The 21,683-nt window shown below is 45.5% G+C and overlaps 1 protein-coding gene across 6 annotated transcripts in view; it reads right to left on the bottom strand.

The window, feature by feature from the left end:
* Positions 1–21,683, bottom strand: part of TBC1D2 (TBC1 domain family member 2) — a 161,907-nt gene that overhangs the window by 51,344 nt on the left and 88,880 nt on the right. For 5 of the 6 annotated variants that reach the window (XM_068233713.1, XM_068233711.1, XM_068233715.1 and 2 more), the window contains exons 6-9: positions 18,155–18,345; positions 12,027–12,407; positions 4,849–4,959; positions 1,682–1,872 (exon numbers count right to left, since the gene is read on the bottom strand). In XM_068233713.1, the coding sequence (XP_068089814.1) occupies positions 1,682–1,872; positions 4,849–4,959; positions 12,027–12,407; positions 18,155–18,345 (874 nt within the window). The remainder of the gene's footprint in view (positions 1–1,681; positions 1,873–4,848; positions 4,960–12,026; positions 12,408–18,154; positions 18,346–21,683) is intronic. The other variant, XM_068233716.1, reaches the window with a different exon arrangement.

Consider the following 21,683-nt stretch of genomic DNA (forward strand, 5'->3'; position numbering starts at 1 on the left):
TACACATGTGTAAAACATTATGTTTTCACCTTACAAGGGGACTCAGGTAAACTTCCCTAAGGACAAGTCCTTACTGGTAGGGATCCAAAAGTCAGCCAAGACCTAGATTTAGGGCTCAAAAACAGGGTAACGAGCACATAACTTATTTAAGTAACCTTTTTCCAGCCAGGTTTGTTTTTGGCATTCGGGGCAAAAGGGTTCTTATTTAGTTGACCAGGAGGGGGTAATGGTAGCTTATGTTCCTTTAAGAAGCGCAGACCTCCTTCCATAGAAGCAATAGAAAGTAACAGCGCCATCCTTCTTAATCAGTAACTTTGTGGGGAAACCCCAACGATAGGAAATCTGTAGGTCTCTTAAATGCTTAGTGAGAGAGGTTAGTGCTTTACGTTGCTGAATTGTGGCGGCAGATAAATCAGCAAATAGCTGTATTTTGTTGTACGGAGCAGGTAAAGATCCGTTTTTCTTAACGAAAAAAAGTAGTTCCTCCTTAACATGGAAGCATAGGAAGTTCACAATCACATCTCTTGGGGTGGTATCAGGTAAGTATGATGGCTTTGGGAGTCGGTGTGCTCGCTCTATAGAAAGCTCTAAGCGAGTACAATCTGGCAGTACCTTTTTTAACAACTCCTGTAAGTAAGATTTGATTTCCATAGGTTGGACTTCTTCTGAAATGCCTCTAAATTTTAAATTGTTCCTACGATTCCTATCTTCCAAATCTGTGGACTTTTGCTTGAGCCAGGAAATATCATTTGTGTTTGAATCTGCCACATCAACTAAAGCATTGAATTCTGTGGCTACATCAGCTAGTTTGTCCTCTGTAAATGACACCCTCTCCTGTAAATCAGTGATGGATGCCTGCATCGCATTAGTAGAAGTTTGTAGGTCTGCTAGGAGAGATGCCTTAAAAGATAACAGCAGATCCTTTAAATATGCCTCTGACGCTGGGAATGACTCAATGATGGTTGCCTGCTGTTGTGGGGGAGGAGGAATAGACGGTGTGCTTACCTCCTTATCATCCTTATGCAGCCTAAGCTTGAATTTCAAAGGGCTGCTTGAGGATGGAGACGTCAGCTCTGGTGAGGAAGAACGCTTTGCAGGGTCTCCTGTGTCCCAAGTAAGCTGTGTGGCAGAGGAGGGGGTAGCGGTGGACTCTCCTGCAGTAGCTGGGTCTGCGTGCAGCTGGGAGTGTGAGAGTGCAGCAGCGCCATCTTGGGCCTGTTTGTTTTTCTCTGCCCGCATTCTCATCTCCTGGAGGAAATCTGGGAGCTTTTTTGGGAGTCTCCTCCGTTTTCTGGATGCCTCTGTCTCCATTGCAGGGTCCCCCATCTTTTGGTGAAGAGTGGGCCCGGGCTGGGTGGTGATTTGTGCCGTTTTTTGCTGTGTGTGCTCAGAGCTCACAGATCACACAGCCATCTCAGTCTCCGGCAGCCACGCCCCCCCCCCCTCCCCCGGCTATTCGAATACATTTTGAATACAAAAAATACATTTTTGCAAATGAAGATTCATTCACCCAACTATGCTAATTAAATAGTTAAAAGTAAAAAATAATAATAAAAAAAAGCTTATGCTCTCTGTGCAGGTGATATAATAAATACAGTAGCAATACTGGCACTAAAGAGACTAACAATAAACACAATACAGTACAGCAATGCACATATCATAGATACAATCATTTGCCTACCTGAGTGTACTAAACTGCACATCCAATGGGCTATGAACTTCTTTTATGTCAGACTGCAAAGCATCTTCTACCAAATTTTTTACAACTTCACAGTAATCATCATCCAGATATGGCAGGGCTTCTTGCAACTTTCGCAAAACAATTAAATATTTGCTCTCTATTTGGCAATTTCTAGCTTCCAAGTATGAGCACTAAAAAAAAAATAAGGGAAAGTTTTAATATTTAAATCAACAGTTTTAGTTATCAGGTTGGAGGTGGAAAATGCCTTTCTACATACCGTATTTTTTGGACTATAAGATGATCCTGACCATAAGACGCATCTAGGATTAAAGGACAAAAACCAGGCGAAAAAATATACACTAAACCTGGTGCAACCATGGTGAAGGGGCATCTTGTGTATTATGCCTCCTTTGTACCTCATGGCCTCTTGTACCTCTTGAGTCTCCATGTGCCTGCCTTCGTCCTCCTTGTGTCCCCCGTCCCCCTCGTGTCCTCCTCTATGCCCCTTTGAGTCCCCCTGTGTACTCCTCTACATGAGCACAATACCGGAAGTCCCCGACATTATTTCCTATAAATTAGAATCTGTCCATTATGATGCACTGCAACACCCCACTGTGAATGGAACCCACTAGCACTTTTTTAGGAGCTTTTGATTTGAAAAGCTCTTGCTAACATAATTCTATGTGTGTGATCCCATTTGAGGAATGGCGATTTTTTTTCAAAAAATCATCCATAGAAAAGCGCTGCCAGTGGGACTCAGGCCTAAGAGTTTATTAGAAAAGTTCAAGTCCATGGCTACTACCAGACATGGCATGCCACATAGTTCTCTCTGGCTGGCTTTGTCATAAATGATGTAATGAATGACACAGCGTCATGCATAGCAGAACAACTTTATATACATTATTTTAACAACTGAGCGTGGACTATGTATAACATGGAGTTCCATCATCATCCTTCTCTATTTCCCACATAAACATATATATCAAACTTGAAAAATACATTTTTGTACATATATGTATCACTAGGGACATCTGGTGGCAATGAAGGGATAAACAAACCCTACTTCCTGTTTTAATATAGCTGCCAAATAGAATATAAAAAAGGCAATATCCTACTAAGATGATTAAAATACATCCATAAAACATCTCACCAAAGGAGAAAAATACTCAAATACCCCCGGTTAGGGGAGAGTGGATGCCGTCCACTACAATATGAAGGGCAGAATAGACTGCCTTTTTACTTTTATTTTTTGGGGGTTTGCTGGGGTTTTTTCTTCTGTCGGGGCCTATCTTTTACACCCGTCTATATGTTCCTATATTTAGTTTCACGCAATGGCACTCCTCCTCCGCCTACAGCTAAGAGGATTGAATGTGGCTCCTGCAGGCGTAAAAATGGCATAATGAAAAGAGGACTAGAGGTCCCAGGTTAATATGTTATCCCAGAATGTCCATGGCTTAAACATCCCCGAAAAAAGAGCAATGCTATTACAAAACTTGCAGAAATCAAAAATACATATAGCCTTTCTCCAGGAGACACATTTTAGAGGGGATCAGCACCCGAAATGAACTAACAGGAGATTGCCAGTAGCGTACTACAGTAATAATCCGGAGGCAAACAGTAGGGGAGTGGCCATAGTTATGGCAGACTCCGTGAGACTTGAGAATGTGGAGGTGACGGGAGACGCACAGAGGATATTTCTTATAGTTAAGGGCCTCTTTAATTCCCGGAGAATGACATAGGGGGCGGTTTACGCACCTAATTCAGGATAAGTGGGGTTCCTACAACAATTCTTAAACAAACTAGATGAGTTCTCAGAGGGCTCTGTAGTGGTAGAGGGGGACTTAAATCTAAGCCTAGAACCGCAGATTCATCATCGGGGAAAGCATTTCTAGGTAGGAGTTCTCCACACACACACCTCGTGGTTGCCTAGTAGCGTGGCCGCGTGTGTGATGTCTGACATGCGCCCTTACTATGCAACCACGTGAGGGACGCGCGTGTGGAGAACTGAGTATCCGGGAGCCAGCGGAGGCCTCGGACAGGTAATGTATAGCTTGCATGTGGCATCGGGGGGAACATTTAAAGGAATCATCAGAACTACTGTGCCTGCACAGTAAGCCGCAGACAACGTGGCCTTGATTGACAGCAGCGCTTCACGCAGGCGCAGTAAGGATGACCTCGAGGTTGGCCTCTGCACTGTGCGGGGAGCCCGGGATGGCGGCGGAGAGCGGAGCTGTCAGTGTGGGACAGTCAGCTGCAAGGGGCTGGAGAAAGCCCCAGGTGAGTAAAGCTGATTTTTGTTTTTTTCGCTGATGATTCCTTTAAAGTAAACCAGAGAGCAGGCATGCGCAGAAGACCCAGGTTGGACCCGACTGAGCCAGTTACCAGGGCTGATCACGGCTAAACGGCAGACCGCGGGAGGACGGCGTGGGACTCAGGCGTGTTTATGGGGCGGGAGGAAGTCCCGGGTAAGTATCAAATCTTTACTTAACGAGGTCTCTGGTACACTTTAATATTGGGGGACAGCGCCAGGGGTTTCGATGCGTTTGTCACTCGTCCTGATATCGCAGGCAGGAACCACCAAGCACCCAATCAGGGAAGTCGGCCCTACATTTTGCAGCATGTGTGATCGACTAATGCAACCAATTTCGGGCTGAAATTGTTTGCATTGTCGGTCGGGCATGCACTTGGCGGCACCGATTTTCATCCGATTCAATTATAATGATCGAATCAGATGGCCAATCCGATTGAGCTTAAATACAAACCACAGAGGAGTAAAAAGCATAAAGAGGATGAGAAACAAAACCCTTCAGTATGACTTTATATAAACATTCTGATGCTGAGTAGAGGTTCTACTGTATCATTATTTATATTTGAAGTCAGTAAGAAGTGTCATATAATGCAAATTGCTTGAAATCCATTTTCTGTTAGAGAAGTAACTGCAACATTCTGTCTTTGTTGATTACCTGGTTTTAATTGCATAACATTTTAATTAAAAAAAATACTAAACCAAAAAAAACCTGTTAAATACTGTACTTTTTCTTAATGAAAGCTGCATATAGTATTTTCTGCATACATAGCAGCAAGTAAGCAGAATGGAAATACTGTAACAGTTTTGAGAGGTGTTAGATTTTAAAGGAAGTGCCCAGCTTTAAGAATCATTATGTTACCTTCATAAGAAAAGCAGTTTCTTTCTCTGCTGTGTTTCTCCATAGCTCAGTCACTTGGTGGATTTCTGAGTTTAAAAACTGATTCTGTGTTTTGTAGGCATTAATATCATCCTTTAGAAGGAAAGCAAGAAATGAAACAGTCATACTTTGTTCCCACTTTTACATACATCAATTCTTTGTTAGCTTTATTAGATTAAATTAACAGAGCACCTCCCATGTGACCAATTTTCCCAATACCATCATATTAAAGTGGAGATCAATTTCATCTGCGGGTTTGCCAGATTCTCCATATCACTATGTATTATACACATAATATTACATTATATAAACTGTGCTTTCCTTTATCCTCTTCTAACTGTGATAAAATGGTGCTGTGTCACACCATTAACCTCACAAGAGATTAACACAGCCACCTTGTGTCATGGATGCCCAAATCAGAGGGAGAAAAATCTCAATAGATAAGGGGTTCTGAACACTGTCCTGAGGATCCCAAACACTGTATGTTTTGTGTTTTCCCTCGCCAAAAAACAGGTGTTTAAGTCATTGATGAGGTGGGCTAATTACTAATCATTCATGAGCAAAGGTCTACAAAGCACGCACTGTTAGCAAGTATTTTTGGATGAGAACCCCTGCACTAAAACAAGCGATGCAATCCCTACGTACAAATGACTCAAGTTACAATGTTTCAGAGATGAAAACAGTTCATGTACAAAATATATATTACTTTTTTTTTATAACATATTTTAAAAGCCCGGGGGGGGGGGGGGAGTAGGGTAAAGGGGCACTTGGAGGGCACAGGTCACTCTGCTCACAATGTGGGGGGCTGCTTAATACTGGGTGCACATCTGGCTATGGGGAGGGTAGCTGCTTCATACTGGGGGCACATCTGGTTATGAGAAGAGGAGCTGCCTACTGGGGGCACATCTGACTATTTATACTGGGGAGAGGGGTGCCTTATACGGGTGGCACATCTAGGTAGGGGGCTATACTGAGGAGGTGGCTCATACGCAAGTCATTTACTTTTTCCTGGTTTCTAAGGGAAAAGTGAGTACCTTGGTTTATATGCAGGCTGGCTTATACATGAGTATTATTTATTTATTGTATTTATAAAATGACAACATATTACGCAGCGCTGGACATTAGTTTAAGTTACAGACAATATTTAGGGGTGACATACAGCAAAATGACAATACAGGAATACAAGAAAACCAGATCACACAGCACAGTATTAGTACAAGGTAATGCTTAGTCAGTCACTGGAGGGGAGCATGGAGATTAGGCAAGTTAGGTTCACTCAAATTCATAGCATGGGTTCACAGTAATGGAGGTGCATGATCAGGTAGGACACAAAAGGAGGAGGACTCTGCCCAAAGGCTTATAATCTAGAGGGAGAGCTAGGGACATGAAAGGTAGGGACCAGAGTTCAGCTGCGGGTTTAGAGCACTTGTCAGGAGTGGTAGGCCAGAGTGAAAAGGTGAGTTTTGAGGGCCTTCTTGAAGATGTTGAAGGAGGGGGCTGCCCTAATGGGTGGAGGTAGGGAGTTCCATAGTGTTGGAGCAGCTCTTGAGAAGTCCTGGCGGCGTGCATGGGACTGGGTGGTTCATTGGAGGAGCGGAGTGAGCAGGTAGGTGTGTACGCTCAGAATGTAGGTTGGACAGGTTTTGTGAACAGATTTGTAGGTCAGACACAGTATCTTGAATCTGATTCTGGAATGGATAGGAAGCCAGTGGAGGGATTTACAGAGGGGAGCCGCCGTGGTGGAGCGATGGGAGCAGGGCCGTATCTCTTAAGAGGCACCCGTGGGCCGGTGCCATGGGCGGCCCCTCGGGGGGGGCGGCCTCCTATATGGTGTGTTATTTAATTTATTTAATATTTTTCCTCTGGTCCTCTGGAGTGGACCTCTGGATTATTATTATTTTTTAAGGAAGGGGGGGAGGGGGGGGGGTTGGGGGCGAGTCTGGTCCAGCCCAGGGTAGCTGCAGCTGGCACCTGCCCTCCCCATCCATGCCTGGCAGTGGTTTAGTCCCGATCTCCTCTTCAGCGGGGCTGAGCCTGTGAGTGTGTGACAGAGCACACCACTGGCCAATGAACTGCAGGCGGTAGGGTCGGAAGTGCGACCTGAAGCTGCATAATTCATTTCCTGACAGCTTAGCAGGCATCGCGTCTAAAATGACTCTGCAAGGGTCCCTGTCTTGCCTGATGTCTGCAGCTTTTCTGTGCAGCGGCAGCGTCAGGTTTTCTCCCTCCTGCCTCATCAAGCTCAAGGGGAGAGGGACACTGGCTGCACAAACATCACAGGCACTCTCTATGGTAAGAGGACACCTCCTTTCCACTTCATTGGTCTTATCTGCCTGTTGTGTCAGCCCTGATCACACAAACCAGCATCTCTCTGTCTCTAGTGTGTAACCCTTTCACTGCTGGTGTAAGCTGATTTAGCTAGCTGCAGCACTGATACTACTACCTAAACTGGGGAAACCTATATACCTACTATCTAACTGGGGACACCTATGTACCTACTATCTAACTGGGGACACCTATATACCTACTATCTAACTGGGGACACCTATGTACCTACTATCTAACTGGGGACACCTATGTACCTACTATCTAACTGGGGACACCTATGTACCTACTATCTAACTGGGGACACCTATGTACCTACTATCTAACTGGGGACACCTATGTACCTACTATCTAACTGGGGACACCTATGTACCTACTATCTAACTGGGGACACCTATATACCTACTATCTAACTGGGGACACCTATATACCTACCTACTATCTAACTGGGGACACCTATGTACCTACTATCTAACTGGGGACACCTATATACCTACTATCTAACTGGGGACACCTATATACCTACTATCTAACTGGGGACACCTATATACCTACTATCTAACTGGGGACACCTATATACCTACTACCTAAACTAAGGATTCCTATATACCTACTATCTAACTGGGGACACCTATATACCTACTATCTAAATGGGGACACCTATATACCTACTACCTAAACTGGGGACACCTATATACCTACTATCAAACTGGGGACACCTATATACCTACTATCAAACTGGGGACACCTATATACCTACTATCTAACTGGGGACACCTATATACCTACTACCTAAAGTGGGGACACCTATATACCTACTACCTAAACTGGGGACACCTATATACCTACTATCAAACTGGGGACACCTATATACCTACTACCTAAACTGGGGACACCTATATACCTACTATCTAACTGTTGACACCTATATACCTACTATCTAACTGGGGACACCTATATACCTACTACCTAAACTGGGGACACCTATATACCTACTATCAAAGTGGGGACACCTATATACCTACTATCAAACTGGGGACACCTATATACCTACTATCTAACTGGGGACACCTATATACCTACTACCTAAAGTGGGGACACCTATATACCTACTATCTAACTGGGGACACCTATATACCTACTACCTAAAGTGGGGACACCTATATACCTACTACCTAAACTGGGGACACCTATATACCTACTATCAAACTGGGGACACCTATATACCTACTACCTAAACTGGGGACACCTATATACCTACTATCTAACTGTTGACACCTATATACCTACTATCTAACTGGGGACACCTATATACCTACTACCTAAACTGGGGACACCTATATACCTACTATCAAACTGGGGACACCTATATACCTACTATCAAACTGGGGACACCTATATACCTACTATCAAACTGGGGACACCTATATACCTACTATCAAACTGGGGACACCTATATACCTACTATCAAACTGGGGACACCTATATACCTACTATCAAACTGGGGACACCTATATACCTACTATCAAACTGGGGACACCTATATACCTACTATCTAACTGGGGACACCTATATACCTACTATCTAACTGGGGACACCTATATACCTACTACCTAAACTGGGGACACCTATATACCTACTATCTAACTGGGGACACCTATATACCTACTATCTAACTGGGGACACCTATGTACCTACTATCTAACTGGGGACACCTATGTACCTACTATCTAACTGGGGACACCTATGTACCTACTATCTAACTGGGGACACCTATATACCTACTATCAAACTGGGGACACCTATATACCTACTATCTAACTGGGGACACCTATATACCTACTATCTAACTGGGGACACCTATATACCTACTATTTAACTGGGGACACCTATAAACCTACTACCTAAACTGGGGACATTTTCTGCTGAAATACTGCCCACGTTGTGATTGTTTTCTGTTGAAATGATGCCCACATTGCAATTATTCTCTGCTGAAATGTTGCACTCATTGGGATTATTCTCTGGTGAAATGTTGCCCTCATTGCGATTATTCTCTGGTGAAATGTTGCACTCATTGCGATTATTTTATGGTGAAACATTGCCGCATTACGATTATTTTATAGTGAAACGCTGCCCCATTATAATTATTTGGCACCTATGGGGGGGGACCCCATCCAAATTTTCGCAAGGGGGCCCAGCAGGGGCGTAACTAGAAGTAACTAGGCCCCCCTGCAAAACTTTGGATGGGGCCCCCTACCCCCCTCACTTTCTGCACAGGTAACCGGAGAACCAATGTTAATCAATTGGCTAGTGCACACTTGAATTTGTTTTCCCCATGCAGATAAAACGGACAGCAGCAAACCACTGCACGCATTTTCTCTATCAATTACATTAGCTCCTGTGATAAAAATTGCATGTTTTCCCACATACAGACACACATGGTGTGCAGAAAACACGTACAGAAAACAGACATACAGTGTGCTCCCAGCCTCAGCTTATTACACTCACGCTGTCCATCTCTGATGGAGCAGGACTGGCTCTGCAATCTTCTCCAGCATCACTACAGTACACAGCACTTGGGGAGGGGTAGAGGTTGGTGGCTGGGCGCTGTACACAAGAGCCTGCTACATACTGAATAGGGACTGTCTACAAATCTTTCTACGATTCTTTATCAGTAGCTGAGCAGATGCAGTCATTAGAACAATTGTGCAGAGAGCAGAAAGTTTTTTTTCCCCTCTCCGTGCCATTACTTGTCAGTGTCTCAGGACAGGGAAAATAAACCTCTCCCCCCATGGGGCCCCCTGTGGCTTCTGGCCCCCCCTGCGGCAGCATCCCTTGCAGGGTCTATTTTTACGCTCCTGGGGCCCAGTGATTTCGGGGATACCTATAGCCAGCTATCTATACTGGGGACACCTATAGTATGTCTACATTGGGGACACCTATAGACATGGCTACTTTATACTATACTAATACTAAATATTTATATAGCGCCAACATATTACACAGCACTGTACAGATTATGTATTGTCTTGTTACTAACTGTCCTACAGAGGGGCTTACAATCTAATCCCTACCATAGTCATATGTGTATGTATCGTAGTCTAGGGCCAATTTTTTTGGGGGAAGCCAATTAACTTATCTGTATCGTATGGCATTGGGATGTGGGAGGAAACCAGAGTGTCTGAAGGAAACCCACACAGACACAGGGAGAACATACAAACTCCTTGCAGATGTTGACCTGGCTGAGATTCGAATCGGAAAACCAGCGCTGCAATGCGAGAGCGCTAACAACTACGCCACCATGCTGCCATACCACTGTACTATATTGTACTGCCATCTTCAGCAGTAATTCACAGAGTACGTAGTCATGTCACTGACTATCCTCTGAGGAGCTTACAATCTAATCCTGCCATATTCTAATGTTCTACCATATTATTATGTATTTATATAGCACTGACATATTCTGCAGCACTTTGCAGAGAACACAGTCATGTTACTGACTTTTCTCAGGGGAGCTCACAATCTAATACCTACCACTATTTTGTGCGAGAGAACACTGGCTAATGTGTTTTTTTTTTTTTTGTTATTGTTTTTTTGGAGGGGGGGGGGGGGGGGGGAACATTTTTTACTTGCTTTTTTAGGGTCACTTTACTCATACCCGGGGAGAAAACATGGCCCCAGCGACTTTGGGCTGCACTCTTACTAGGAAGTTTTAATTTGTCACACCCACTGTATGTTATGGACACGCCCACTGCATTATGTGGCCACGCCCATTTTTTCGCCACGGCGCGCTCCGCGTGCGTGCCGCCAATGCCGGGGGGGGGGGGCGCCATAGGTTTGGGGTGCCTAGGGGAGCCCAAACCCTAAATACAGCCCTGGATGGGAGGAGTGGATAATTCTGGCTGCCGCCTTCATGATGGACTGCAGTGGGGATATTCGGGTTATAGGGAGACCAGACAGCAGGGCCTTGCAGTAGTCAAGGCGGGAAATTATGAGGGCATGGATGAGGAGTTTGGTGGTGGCAGAGGTCAGGAAAGGGTGAATCTTACAGATGTTACGAAGGTGGAAGTTGCAGGACTTTGTGATGTTTTGGATGTGGGGAGTGAAGGAGAGTGCGGAGTCCAGGGTGACATATATACGGTAATAACACTTGGTATGGTGCTGTGGCTATACTGATTGATAGCCGCTATAGTTAAAGGGACTCCGAGCAGTGCAGAAACTATGGAAAGATGCATATCATTTCAAAGCTCTCTTTCTCCTCTTTCCAATGGTATATAAACCACCACCCTACATCTTTTAGTTTTCGCTATTTTCGCGATTGAAATTGCCGCGGCCGCGATTTCGATCGCGAAAATAGAGAAAACTAAAAGGTGTAGGGCAACGATTTAGGTGTCGTCAGAAAGAGGAGAAAGAGAGCTTTAAAATGATATCCATCAAGCCATAGTTATATTGTATTACACAGGACGACACTTTCCCCAGTGTCAGCAGCTCCATTCTGCTGAATGCAGCTGCTGACTTTGACAAAAAGTCGCCCTGTGTAATACAATATAACTATGGCTTGATGGATATCATTTTAAAGCTCTCTTTCTCCTCTTTCTGACGACACCTAAATCGTTGCCCTACGCCTTTCAGTTTTTTCTATTTTCGCGATCGAAATCACGGCTGCAGCAATTTCAAACGCGAAAATAGCGAAAACTAAAAGGCGTAGGGTGGCGGTTTATATATCATTGGAAAGAGGAGAAAGAGAGCTTTAAAATGATGTGCATCTTTCCATAGTTTCTGCACTGCTCGGAGTCCCTTTAATGATATACATGTGTTTTCAAAAGTAATCTCACCATTAAATATTCAATCTTCTTGCACTGCTGCTGTAGAGTCTTATATAACATATTTCTGGGATCTTCTGGATCTGTGTGACTAATAAGCTGCTCATTCTGTTTCAGGATTACTTCCTGTTTTGCATTATTTTTCTCCATTAACAGCTGAATATGTTCTTGCAGTTCAGTGATGTGGAAATCCTTGACATTAACACACTGTTCCAGCTCCTTCTTCTCCTTTTCAATAGATTGAACTTGTTGTCTCAGGTCTTCGATTTGCCTTACTTTGTGACGAATCAGTTCAAGTCTATCTTTCTCATCTGTTGCACTGAGGTAGTCATTGCAAGCTCTCTTCTCCTGGTGAGCAGACTCAAGGGCACGGTGCAAGAGTTTTACTAGATCCTAGTGCAACAATTGAAAAACAATAGAAATAAAAATATCTCTTTGTAACAAAATATCCTATAGCGGACCCAAACCAAACATTTTTTAATTTTTTTAATTCAAAATCTTTTGTTGCACCACGCTGACACATACAAAGATAAATAAACACTCCTTCAAGCCTATGAGCATTTCAGTGCATGCTTTTCACCCTTCTCTTTTCATAACTAGGGTTATAGAGGTGGCAGCCATTAGCAATTCCTCCTTTGCCGGACACCACCTACTCCACCAGTTTGCTGGATTTTGTCCCGGCAATATGTAAGGAAGGGAGGGGTTCCTCCAATAAGGCCTCTTTCACAGTGCAACGTTGCGTTAAAGTCGCACGTTAGAAAAAAAGTCTGTGCAACATTCACAGTGCACACGTTGCGTTGTGTGTAATGTGTAGCAATATTTAGAAAGTGCTGCATGCTGTGTGTTTAGCAATAAATCTGCTGCGTTGTGTGTGTTGCACATGCTCAGTAATGTTTTTTTTTTTTTTTTTTTTAATGTAACGCATGCGCAGTTTTCGTTCCATCACTGTGCGCACCAAACGCAGGGCTAAAGAATGTACTATAACGTCCAAGTTATAGTCTTTCAATGCGTTGCATTAGGGGCACGTTATGCGACCTTAACGTCGCATCAAACGCAACGTCCCACTGTGAAAGAGGCCTGAATGTAAAATATTTTATATTTGTCATCATGCAGCTGAAAAAAGGCTGCTATTTATTATTATAATTTAGAAAATAGATTTTGTTTCTGAAAATCTTGTATTTTTAATTTGGGTCCACTTCAACCCTCCTGGCGGTTAATTTTTTCTGCAAAATAGGCAGAAATCCATTTTTTTTTTGGTTTCATGTAAAGCTACCAGAGTGGTAGCTACATGAAGCACCACTAGAGGGCGCATGTGTCCCTCTAGTGCAATCGTCTCCGGCATCAATAGCAAACAGGGGAACGCGTATATAACGCGTTCCCCTGTTTGGCTTCTCCTGTCGCCATGGCGACGATCGGAATGACGTCATGGACGTCCTGACGTCAGACGCCTCCGATACAGCCCATAGCGCTGCCTTGGTCCGGGAAGCGCAGGGCTCTGGCGGGGGGGCCCTCTTCCGCCGCTGCATGCGGGCGATCGCCGCAGAGTGGCGGCGATCAAGCTGTGCTGTGCGCGCGGCTAGCACTTTGAATGGTGCGAATCGCCCCACCAGGGGCTGAGATAGCCTCCTGCTCTGCTCGGGTTTACCGCCAGGAAGGTTAAAGCATACCGGAAGTGACATGATGAGATAAACATAGGTACATATAATACTAGTCCTAATTAATTGTTTGAAGATCCATTTTCTTTTCTAGTACAGCAAAAGTTTAAGAAAACATGAGCTGTTATCTATGCAATGAGCTTGTCCAACCGTTGTTTTTTTTTTTTAAATTTAGCCCAGTTTCCTGAAAAGTAAATGGAAGCTAAATGGCTGATATTTTTAAGGAGGAGGTTTTTTTATTAAGATTTTAGGGCAGGAATATTCAAAGGCTCATTACTTATGCTTCCTTTTCAGCTTAACAAAGCAGAGTGTAGATTCTAAATTCAGCTGTGACAGTCTGATGCAATCTTAAAAATTAGGCTGAAAATAAAAATATGAGTCTCTATTCTATGTTACTATAATACTTATATTATTATCAGCAATACACATACAATTATTGCACAAGTTTATTTTCACTTCAACTTCACTTTAACCTCTTGCTGACCGCTGCACGCCAATTGGCGTGAAGGCGGCAGCAGCCCCAGGACCACTTCCCGCCGATCAGCGTGAATGGCTAAGGACGGGGATTGCAGGGGATCGCGCACAGGATCCGCCATCAGTTTTCCATTGGTGATCGCTGCTCGGAGACTGTTAAACAGCGAAAACACTGTCTATTTACTTGGTACAGCGCTGCGATCTAAGGCAGCGCTGTACTGGGAAAGCCATGTGACACGGCTGTCCCCCTGAGGGAGACAGAAGTGATTGGCTGTCATATGCTGATGCCTATGACAACTGATCATGGTGATTGGCTGGCGGGGGTAGGGAAAAATATAAACAAAAAGGTAACATTTATTTAAAAAATAAGCATATAAATATTTACATAAAAAAATAAACATTGGGGGAGCGATCATTGCCCACTAACAGAGAGCTCTGTTGGTGGGCAGAAAAAGGGAGGGGGGGAATCACTTGATCACTTGTGTGCTGATATGTATGGCCCTGCAGCGAGGCCTTAAAGCAGCAGTGGCCTATTTAGTGAAAAATGGCCTGGTTTTTGGGGGGGTTTAACGCTGCGGTCCTTAAGTGGTTAACATAGAATGTAACCTACCTAGTGTGTCCACCTCCACTCCCCTTATTATTATTATTATTTTTTTAATTTATATAGCGCCAACATATTCCGCAGCGCTTTAAGCTTTAGCCTTAGATTGTAAGCCTTTGGCAGGGTCCTCCCTTCCCTAGTGTAGTCTGCATGATCGTGTGCTCCTTTCCTATGACAGCCTCGTACTTGTATTACAGGGCCTACCTAAACAGCCTAAAATCGCATGATCACGTATTTTGTACTCAGTTTGCTTTGTATAGCTTTGTCCTATGTTGTATAACTTTGTTAGATATGTCATCCTTTGTGTCATTGTATGTAGTTATTGTCGTATGTATTCGCTACGTAATATGTTATACAAATAAATAATAATAATAATAAAGTATCACACAGTGGTAGAAGCTGTTTTCACTCTATAATGTTATTAACGCCTCCCCCTCCCCAACAAAAAAAGTAACCCCAATATTATTTTGCTAACCTTGTTTGTGGTACCCTATATTTGTTCTTCTGCAAATACTTTGTATAAAGGCTTATAGTTATAAAAAAGTTTAGTCAGCTGGAGCCAACTTATACAATGCTTATAATCTTCCAATATTAACCACCCTGGCGGTATTGACGAGCTCAGCTCGTCCAGGAAAAACTTGCTGAAAGCGGTATTGACGAGCTGAGCTCGTCAATACCGCCAGGGAGATTTCTTGTTTCTCTTCCCCGCCGGCTGCACTTTTCCCTCATCAGAGGGATTCCCCAGGATGGCTGGATGCCTGTCAGCACGCTGTGGGTAGCGATCTGTGCTACCCACAGCATACAGAACTAGCATCCAGCCACCCTGGGAATCCCTGTGCAGCCGGCGGGGCAGAGAATGTGTGGGGCTGTGCAGGGATTCCCCTTCTTTGCCGGCGGGTGGCTGGTGCGGGGATCCTCTCTGTGCGGGGGGCCGGGTGGGGATCCTCGTACTGTGCATGCGGGTGACCCTTTTGTGTGTGCGGGGGGGCGGGTATCCCCTTCTATGGGGCTGGTCTTGGCCGGTCGGGGACACCCCCTTCTGTGGTGGGGGGAAGGTGGGTGTCCCCATGTATGTGGGCTGTGGGTGGCCTCTCCCTCCTCTTCCCCCATCCCTCCCTCTCTGTCCCCCGTGTCCCCCCCCCCCCGAGTCTCCCCCCTGTCAGAAGCCCTGCTTTACTCACCTGAGGGCTTTCTCCTGCGCCGGCCGCGATGGACACCCTCCTCCTCCATCGCCGAAGTCCCGGTCTGTGTAATTACAGTACGCAGCTTGGTGACGTCACCAAGCTGCGTACTGTAATTACAGAGAACACGAGACTTCGCGATGGAGGAGGAAGTGTGCCGCTTCCGCCGCAGGAGAAAGCCCTCAGGTGAGTAGATCAGGGCTTCTTACAGGGGGGAGACACGGGATGGGGGGGGGGGGACACGGGGGACAGAGAGGGAGGGATGGGGGAAGAGGAGGGAGAGGCAGCCCACATACATGGGGACACCCACCTTCCCCCCACCACAGAAGGGGGTGTCCCCGACCGGCCAAGACCAGCCCCATAGAAGGGGATACCCGCCCCCCCCGCACACACAAAAGGGTCACCCGCATGCACAGTACGGGGATCCCCCCGGCCCCCCGCACAGAGAGGATCCCCGCACCAGCCACCCGCCGGCAAAGGGGAATCCCTGCACAGCCCGCATAGATGGGGACACCCACCTCCCCCCCACCACAGAAGGGGGTGTCCCCGACCAACCACGACTAGCCCCCATAGAAGGATGATACCTGCCGCCCCCCCCCAATGCACACACAGAAGGGCCACCCACACGCACAGTATGGGGATTCCCCCCCCCCCCCCACAGAGGGGATCCCCGCCGGCCACTACCAGCCAGCACAGAAGGGGAGCCCCCCCCCCACAGAAGGGACACCCGGCCACAGTTAGGGGGCATCGGGGGCAATGGGGTTGGGGGGGGGCAGAGGCACCCGCAAACCTAGCTCCCTATACATATGACTCCCTAGACCTGGCTGCACATCTGTCTCCTATACACCTGGCTGCACATCTGTCTCCTATACACCAGCAAACATCTTGCTCCCTATATACCTGGCAAAACATCTGGCTAACTACACCTGGCTGCACATCTGGCTAACTACACCTGGCTGCACATCTGGCTAACTACACCTGGCTGCACATCTGGCTAACTATACCTGGCTGCACATCTGGCTAATACATCTGGCTATACATCTGGGTCTTATACTCACCATTGGCATGCTGATCCCTCGCCGCGTACCTCTGACAGCTTCTCCAGTGCCTTCTTCCATGTCCCTTGGCGGATTTTGCTTCTCCCTTGGCGATCACATGTCCCCCGTCGATCGGCGTTGATGGCACCAATGTCACACAGCATCATCAAAATCTCGCAGCAAACACTTTTTTTTTTTTATTGAATTCAATACAATAACCTGTATTGAATTCAATATAAAAAAAAAAAAATGATTGGAAAAAAAAAATTGGTTGAAAATTATTGGAAATTAATTGAACCACTTTTTGCACGGAAATCCTGGGGAAATAGAACGCCAGGGTGGCTACCTGGTGACAAGATGAACTAGAATGCTTATTGTGGTAATTTGGACTGGATCATGTTGTAAGCAGATATGGTCAATTAGATGCAAATAATTGCATTATAATTGAATGCAAATTGTATGCAGCTGGGATCTAGGCCAGTCAAATGAACTTCTTTTAAATTTTAAGTGACCCAATTCTAAGCACCACCGGCATTAAATCTGCAAGCAAGTTGGGCTAATTAGCATCCCATTGACCAGTTATATGAAAGGTAAATATATAAACAGGTAATGTTTGTAAAATACTTTTTGGACTATACAGACAGATGTCATCTGCATAATGCAGGGCACACACTATGCATGTTTTAATCAGATGGATGTTCAGTTTGATTAACCCAATTAATCAAACAAAAATCATTTTAAGAAATCAGGGCATTAGCAGATTAATTGGAATCAAATTATCCTTAGGAAGTGGAGTCAGTTCAATTGATGTTTAGAAGGATTTCTGCAGATATCTGATCAAAACTGTGTGGTACAAAATAGTAAAATCATCATTGTTCAGCTCAGAGAGTATATTGATCAATTATTTGTATGCTCCAATTTTTGACAAATAATGTATTGCCACGCCCACACAGCATTGTGGGGATCAATGACATTGTTACTGACCACTGGAGCATTTTTCAAGGAATACATAGGAAATACATGCAAAAAGGGCAAATCAGGAAGTTCAGATCCAATGATTGCCCTATGTGTCTGCAGAACAGGAAAGGCCACTTTAATGTATGCATGAAAAGCAAAGAACTGTAAAAATACATCATTAGCAGACTCCAGTTCAAAAATGTATTACAGAAATAAGTCTAGCAAAGAGGTTCACCTTTTGACTTTTTAACTCCCCTGTTAAAGCTTGAATCTGTTGTTGGGTGCTGGCCATCTTCTCAATAGATACCATTTCTGGAAATGCACTGCTTTGACTAGAGGATGAGCTGCCATTTTGCCTTTTTGCTTTCCTGGCAAAGTTTAATGATGGAGACAGTTTCGGAATTTGCTTTGATATTAATTCTCTGACTAAAATTTAAGCAAATAAGGTTTACAGTTATTATATAGGAAAACATGGATGTAAGAAGAATCAATACTAACAGTAATTACCCTTTATTTCAACAAATAATTTTAGACTAAGTAGTGTTGAATGGGACATTGCACAACAACAATGTCAATATCACCTTCAACAATTCATACATTACAAATAACAAAAACTGTGACGTTCAAAGTTTGTAGATTTATTATTAACTTTCTTGTGTTCCTCTTCCATCACTTTAACTCATTGCTCATCGACTATAAGAAGTGTAGATTACATGAGAATATAAATAGCCCAGTTAACTCATATCTCATAGGGTAGAGGCTGCGGCAAGTGACATTGCTCAAGAGTGCCTACATCTGATGGCCCCATTAAAGTTTTGCTGTGGGGCCCTGTCACGGAATAGCCGTGAGAAACGCAGGTGAATCTAGAGAATTCACAGTCGCTTTCCTGATCGCTCCCTGTCGGATCTGTGCAGTCATGCAAGCGATCCGAAAACGACATTTTTGTGTTGTTTTAAATCCAGAGATCTGTTCCCCTGTGAGCCAAAGCAGTCCCCTCACCCCTCATGAATGCCTCACCACTCAGGAATCTCGCACGTGGCAGGGTTCCCTGCAGGGCCTAGCTCATTCCCCCTACAGCAGATGTCCCCATGAAAAGGACCAGGAAACTGGCTCCACAAGGGGGCCATAGAAAGCCAGCCGATCCGGCACCGAGCATGGGCCATAAGGAAAGCATGGGTGATATGATTTCCTGTCGGCATACGAAAACCGTATGTCGCACAGCTATAAAATTCATATCGTCTTGTCCGGTAAAATCTGGCCATCGTGCTGATATGAAATTCCTTGGGATAGACCGTCCGGTTATCGAGATATTAATCTTCTCAGGAGCCTGACCCGCTGGCTTAGCCGTGTCTGATGTCATATTAATCTGTATTTTCCAACAAGTCTGAAGCTGTTACCCCCCTAAATATAACGTGTATGGTTCAGGAGTTACAGCATTTCATAAGTTTAGCCCTAAAATCTCTCAGAGGGAATGAACTGTCATTGGTGGGTGACTCAGAGGGGCGGCATTGCCACACCCCCAAACCAGCTTCATCAAAAGCACCTGGCCAGCAGGCGGGCGGGGAATTCCTCCCTTTACCATCTTCATGACAAGCTGCTGCCAGCCAGAGGACATAGGGCTGGTGGCCATTTTGCTGACCCATCTGAACAAAGAACTCTAAGAACTTGAAACCGTTTTGCTTGAACTTGATTGGAAACCAGAACTCTGATTTTTCCCACAAAACGGACATCTTTCCAGGAACTAAGTATTTTTCTCCCTTCTTTTATTTTTCATTCTGGCTATTACTGTTTTCATAATTGTTGGTTTTCATAATTGTCTGTATATATTAATTATTTATATTGCGTGAATAAACGACTTTCTCCAAGTCATTCACTTTCCGCTACCCTGCTTATCAGCACACACACAGAAATGATCCCGGGTCTCTGAAGATACGCTACTGTTTGTTTGTTGTTGGCTAGACAGAATATCGTGTGTTTAACCGTTTTATTCGCAGGATTAGTCAGTCAGTTAGTGGGCCCCACGGTCCCATAGTAACCGCGGTGGTGGCAGTTTACTCTGAACCAGTGGGTGACGTTGTAATCACCCGTGTCTCACAGGCTCCCTTCTGAGCTGTCTGCGGCTAATTCTTAACGGTTCCTGCGCATTGACTGCGACCAGAGTTCGCACGATCTGTGCGCTGGCATCGTTTAGAAGGCTAAGTGCGGTCAGCCACTGAGGGCTCCTGTGACAGTGTTAGGCAGCGGTTGGGACCTGTGTTGTGCTGAAAGTATCTACGATAGCGCTAGCGCTATCGAGAAACGAACTAATTCGTTGGTGTAGCTGGAAGGCAATATATTTTTTATATATACAGAGAGACTGTGTAGCCAGTACCCCTCCCCAAAGTTTTATTTTATTTGGCATGGAAATGTCCGGGAACTACCAGAACATGTGCCTAGCAGACCTGGAAAATCTTTGCGAAGAGAGGGGCATTGGCATCCTCCGCAAGACAAAACGGGACCTGATAGCCGACTTGTCCAGATGGGATACCCAGCAACTGTGGGAGCCGGGAGTGTCCGCTGAGGTGGATACCAGCCCATCTGACAATCGAGGGGAACCAGAGACTGAGACTCCAGGCCGTACAGAGGTTGTGCATCCTGAGGGCCCTGCATCAACAGTTACACCGGAGAATGTCAGTGTGGACCCCAATCCCAGAGTTTCTGACAGTACTCGCCCGGAACTGGCCAGTACTGGACTGTCCATGGGTGCTGACCCGGTAATGCAGCAGGCATTACAAAAGCTCATGGAGACTGACCTGGACAAGTACCTGCAGTACATGCGTGAGGAGCGCCAATCTGCAGAACGCAAGGCGGCTGAGGAACGCCAATCTGCGGAACGCACAGCTGCTGCTGCTGCTGCTGAACGCCACGCGGAGAGGGATGCCGCAGAGGCGCGGGAGAGACGACAGCATGAGCTCAACATGGCAAAGGTTCAACAGGCCAGCCGGAGTTCACCGCCCAGCCTCCCTGCCGAAGGAGCTGCAGCACCCGTAAGTGCAAAATTTAAATTTGCTAATATTGAAAAAGACACTGACATTGACTTGTTTTTGCGGTCTTTTGAAAAAGCATGCCGTCAGTATCGTCTGTCCCAAGACCAGTGGGCCAGACATCTGACACCTTTGCTGCGCTACAAAGCGCTTGATGCCTTCGCAGAATTGCCTGCGGAGAAGGATAATGATTATGCTGCTATAAAAGACGCTATCATTACTAAGTACCAGCTGACGCCAGAAGCCTATCGGAAAAAGTTCAGGGCCTGGCAGAAAAAGCCTTCTGATTCGTACCGAGATGTGGCCAGCAGCTTGCTCACCACACTCCGCCAGTGGACACTAGGCCTCACCAAAGGGTCTTATGATGTCCTGGAGGACTTGATAGTCCTGGAACAATTTCTGAACATTTGCCCTGCTGATGTACGCCAGTTTGTGCTAGAACGCAGGCCGGCTTCAGCAACTGTCGCTGCAGACCTTGCTGAGACTTTTGCAACTACCCGGGTGGCTGATACCCGCAGAACTGTCCCATCCAGCTGGAGAGGAGGTCAGCCCAATACCTCGGCAGACCCTCCTGCCCCTGTGAGCCGTCCGCCACAGAGGCCACCCAGCGCAGCTGCTGCACCCAGGCCTGCCGCGCCTGGAGAGGTCACCTGTCACTACTGCCGCCAGCCCGGACACATGAAATTCGACTGTCCGGAGCGGAGACAGACACCACCAGCACCTGGATCATCTGCATCACCT

Source organism: Hyperolius riggenbachi, chromosome 1, assembly GCF_040937935.1.
Source record: "Hyperolius riggenbachi isolate aHypRig1 chromosome 1, aHypRig1.pri, whole genome shotgun sequence".
Taxonomy (NCBI): Eukaryota; Metazoa; Chordata; class Amphibia; order Anura; family Hyperoliidae; genus Hyperolius; species Hyperolius riggenbachi.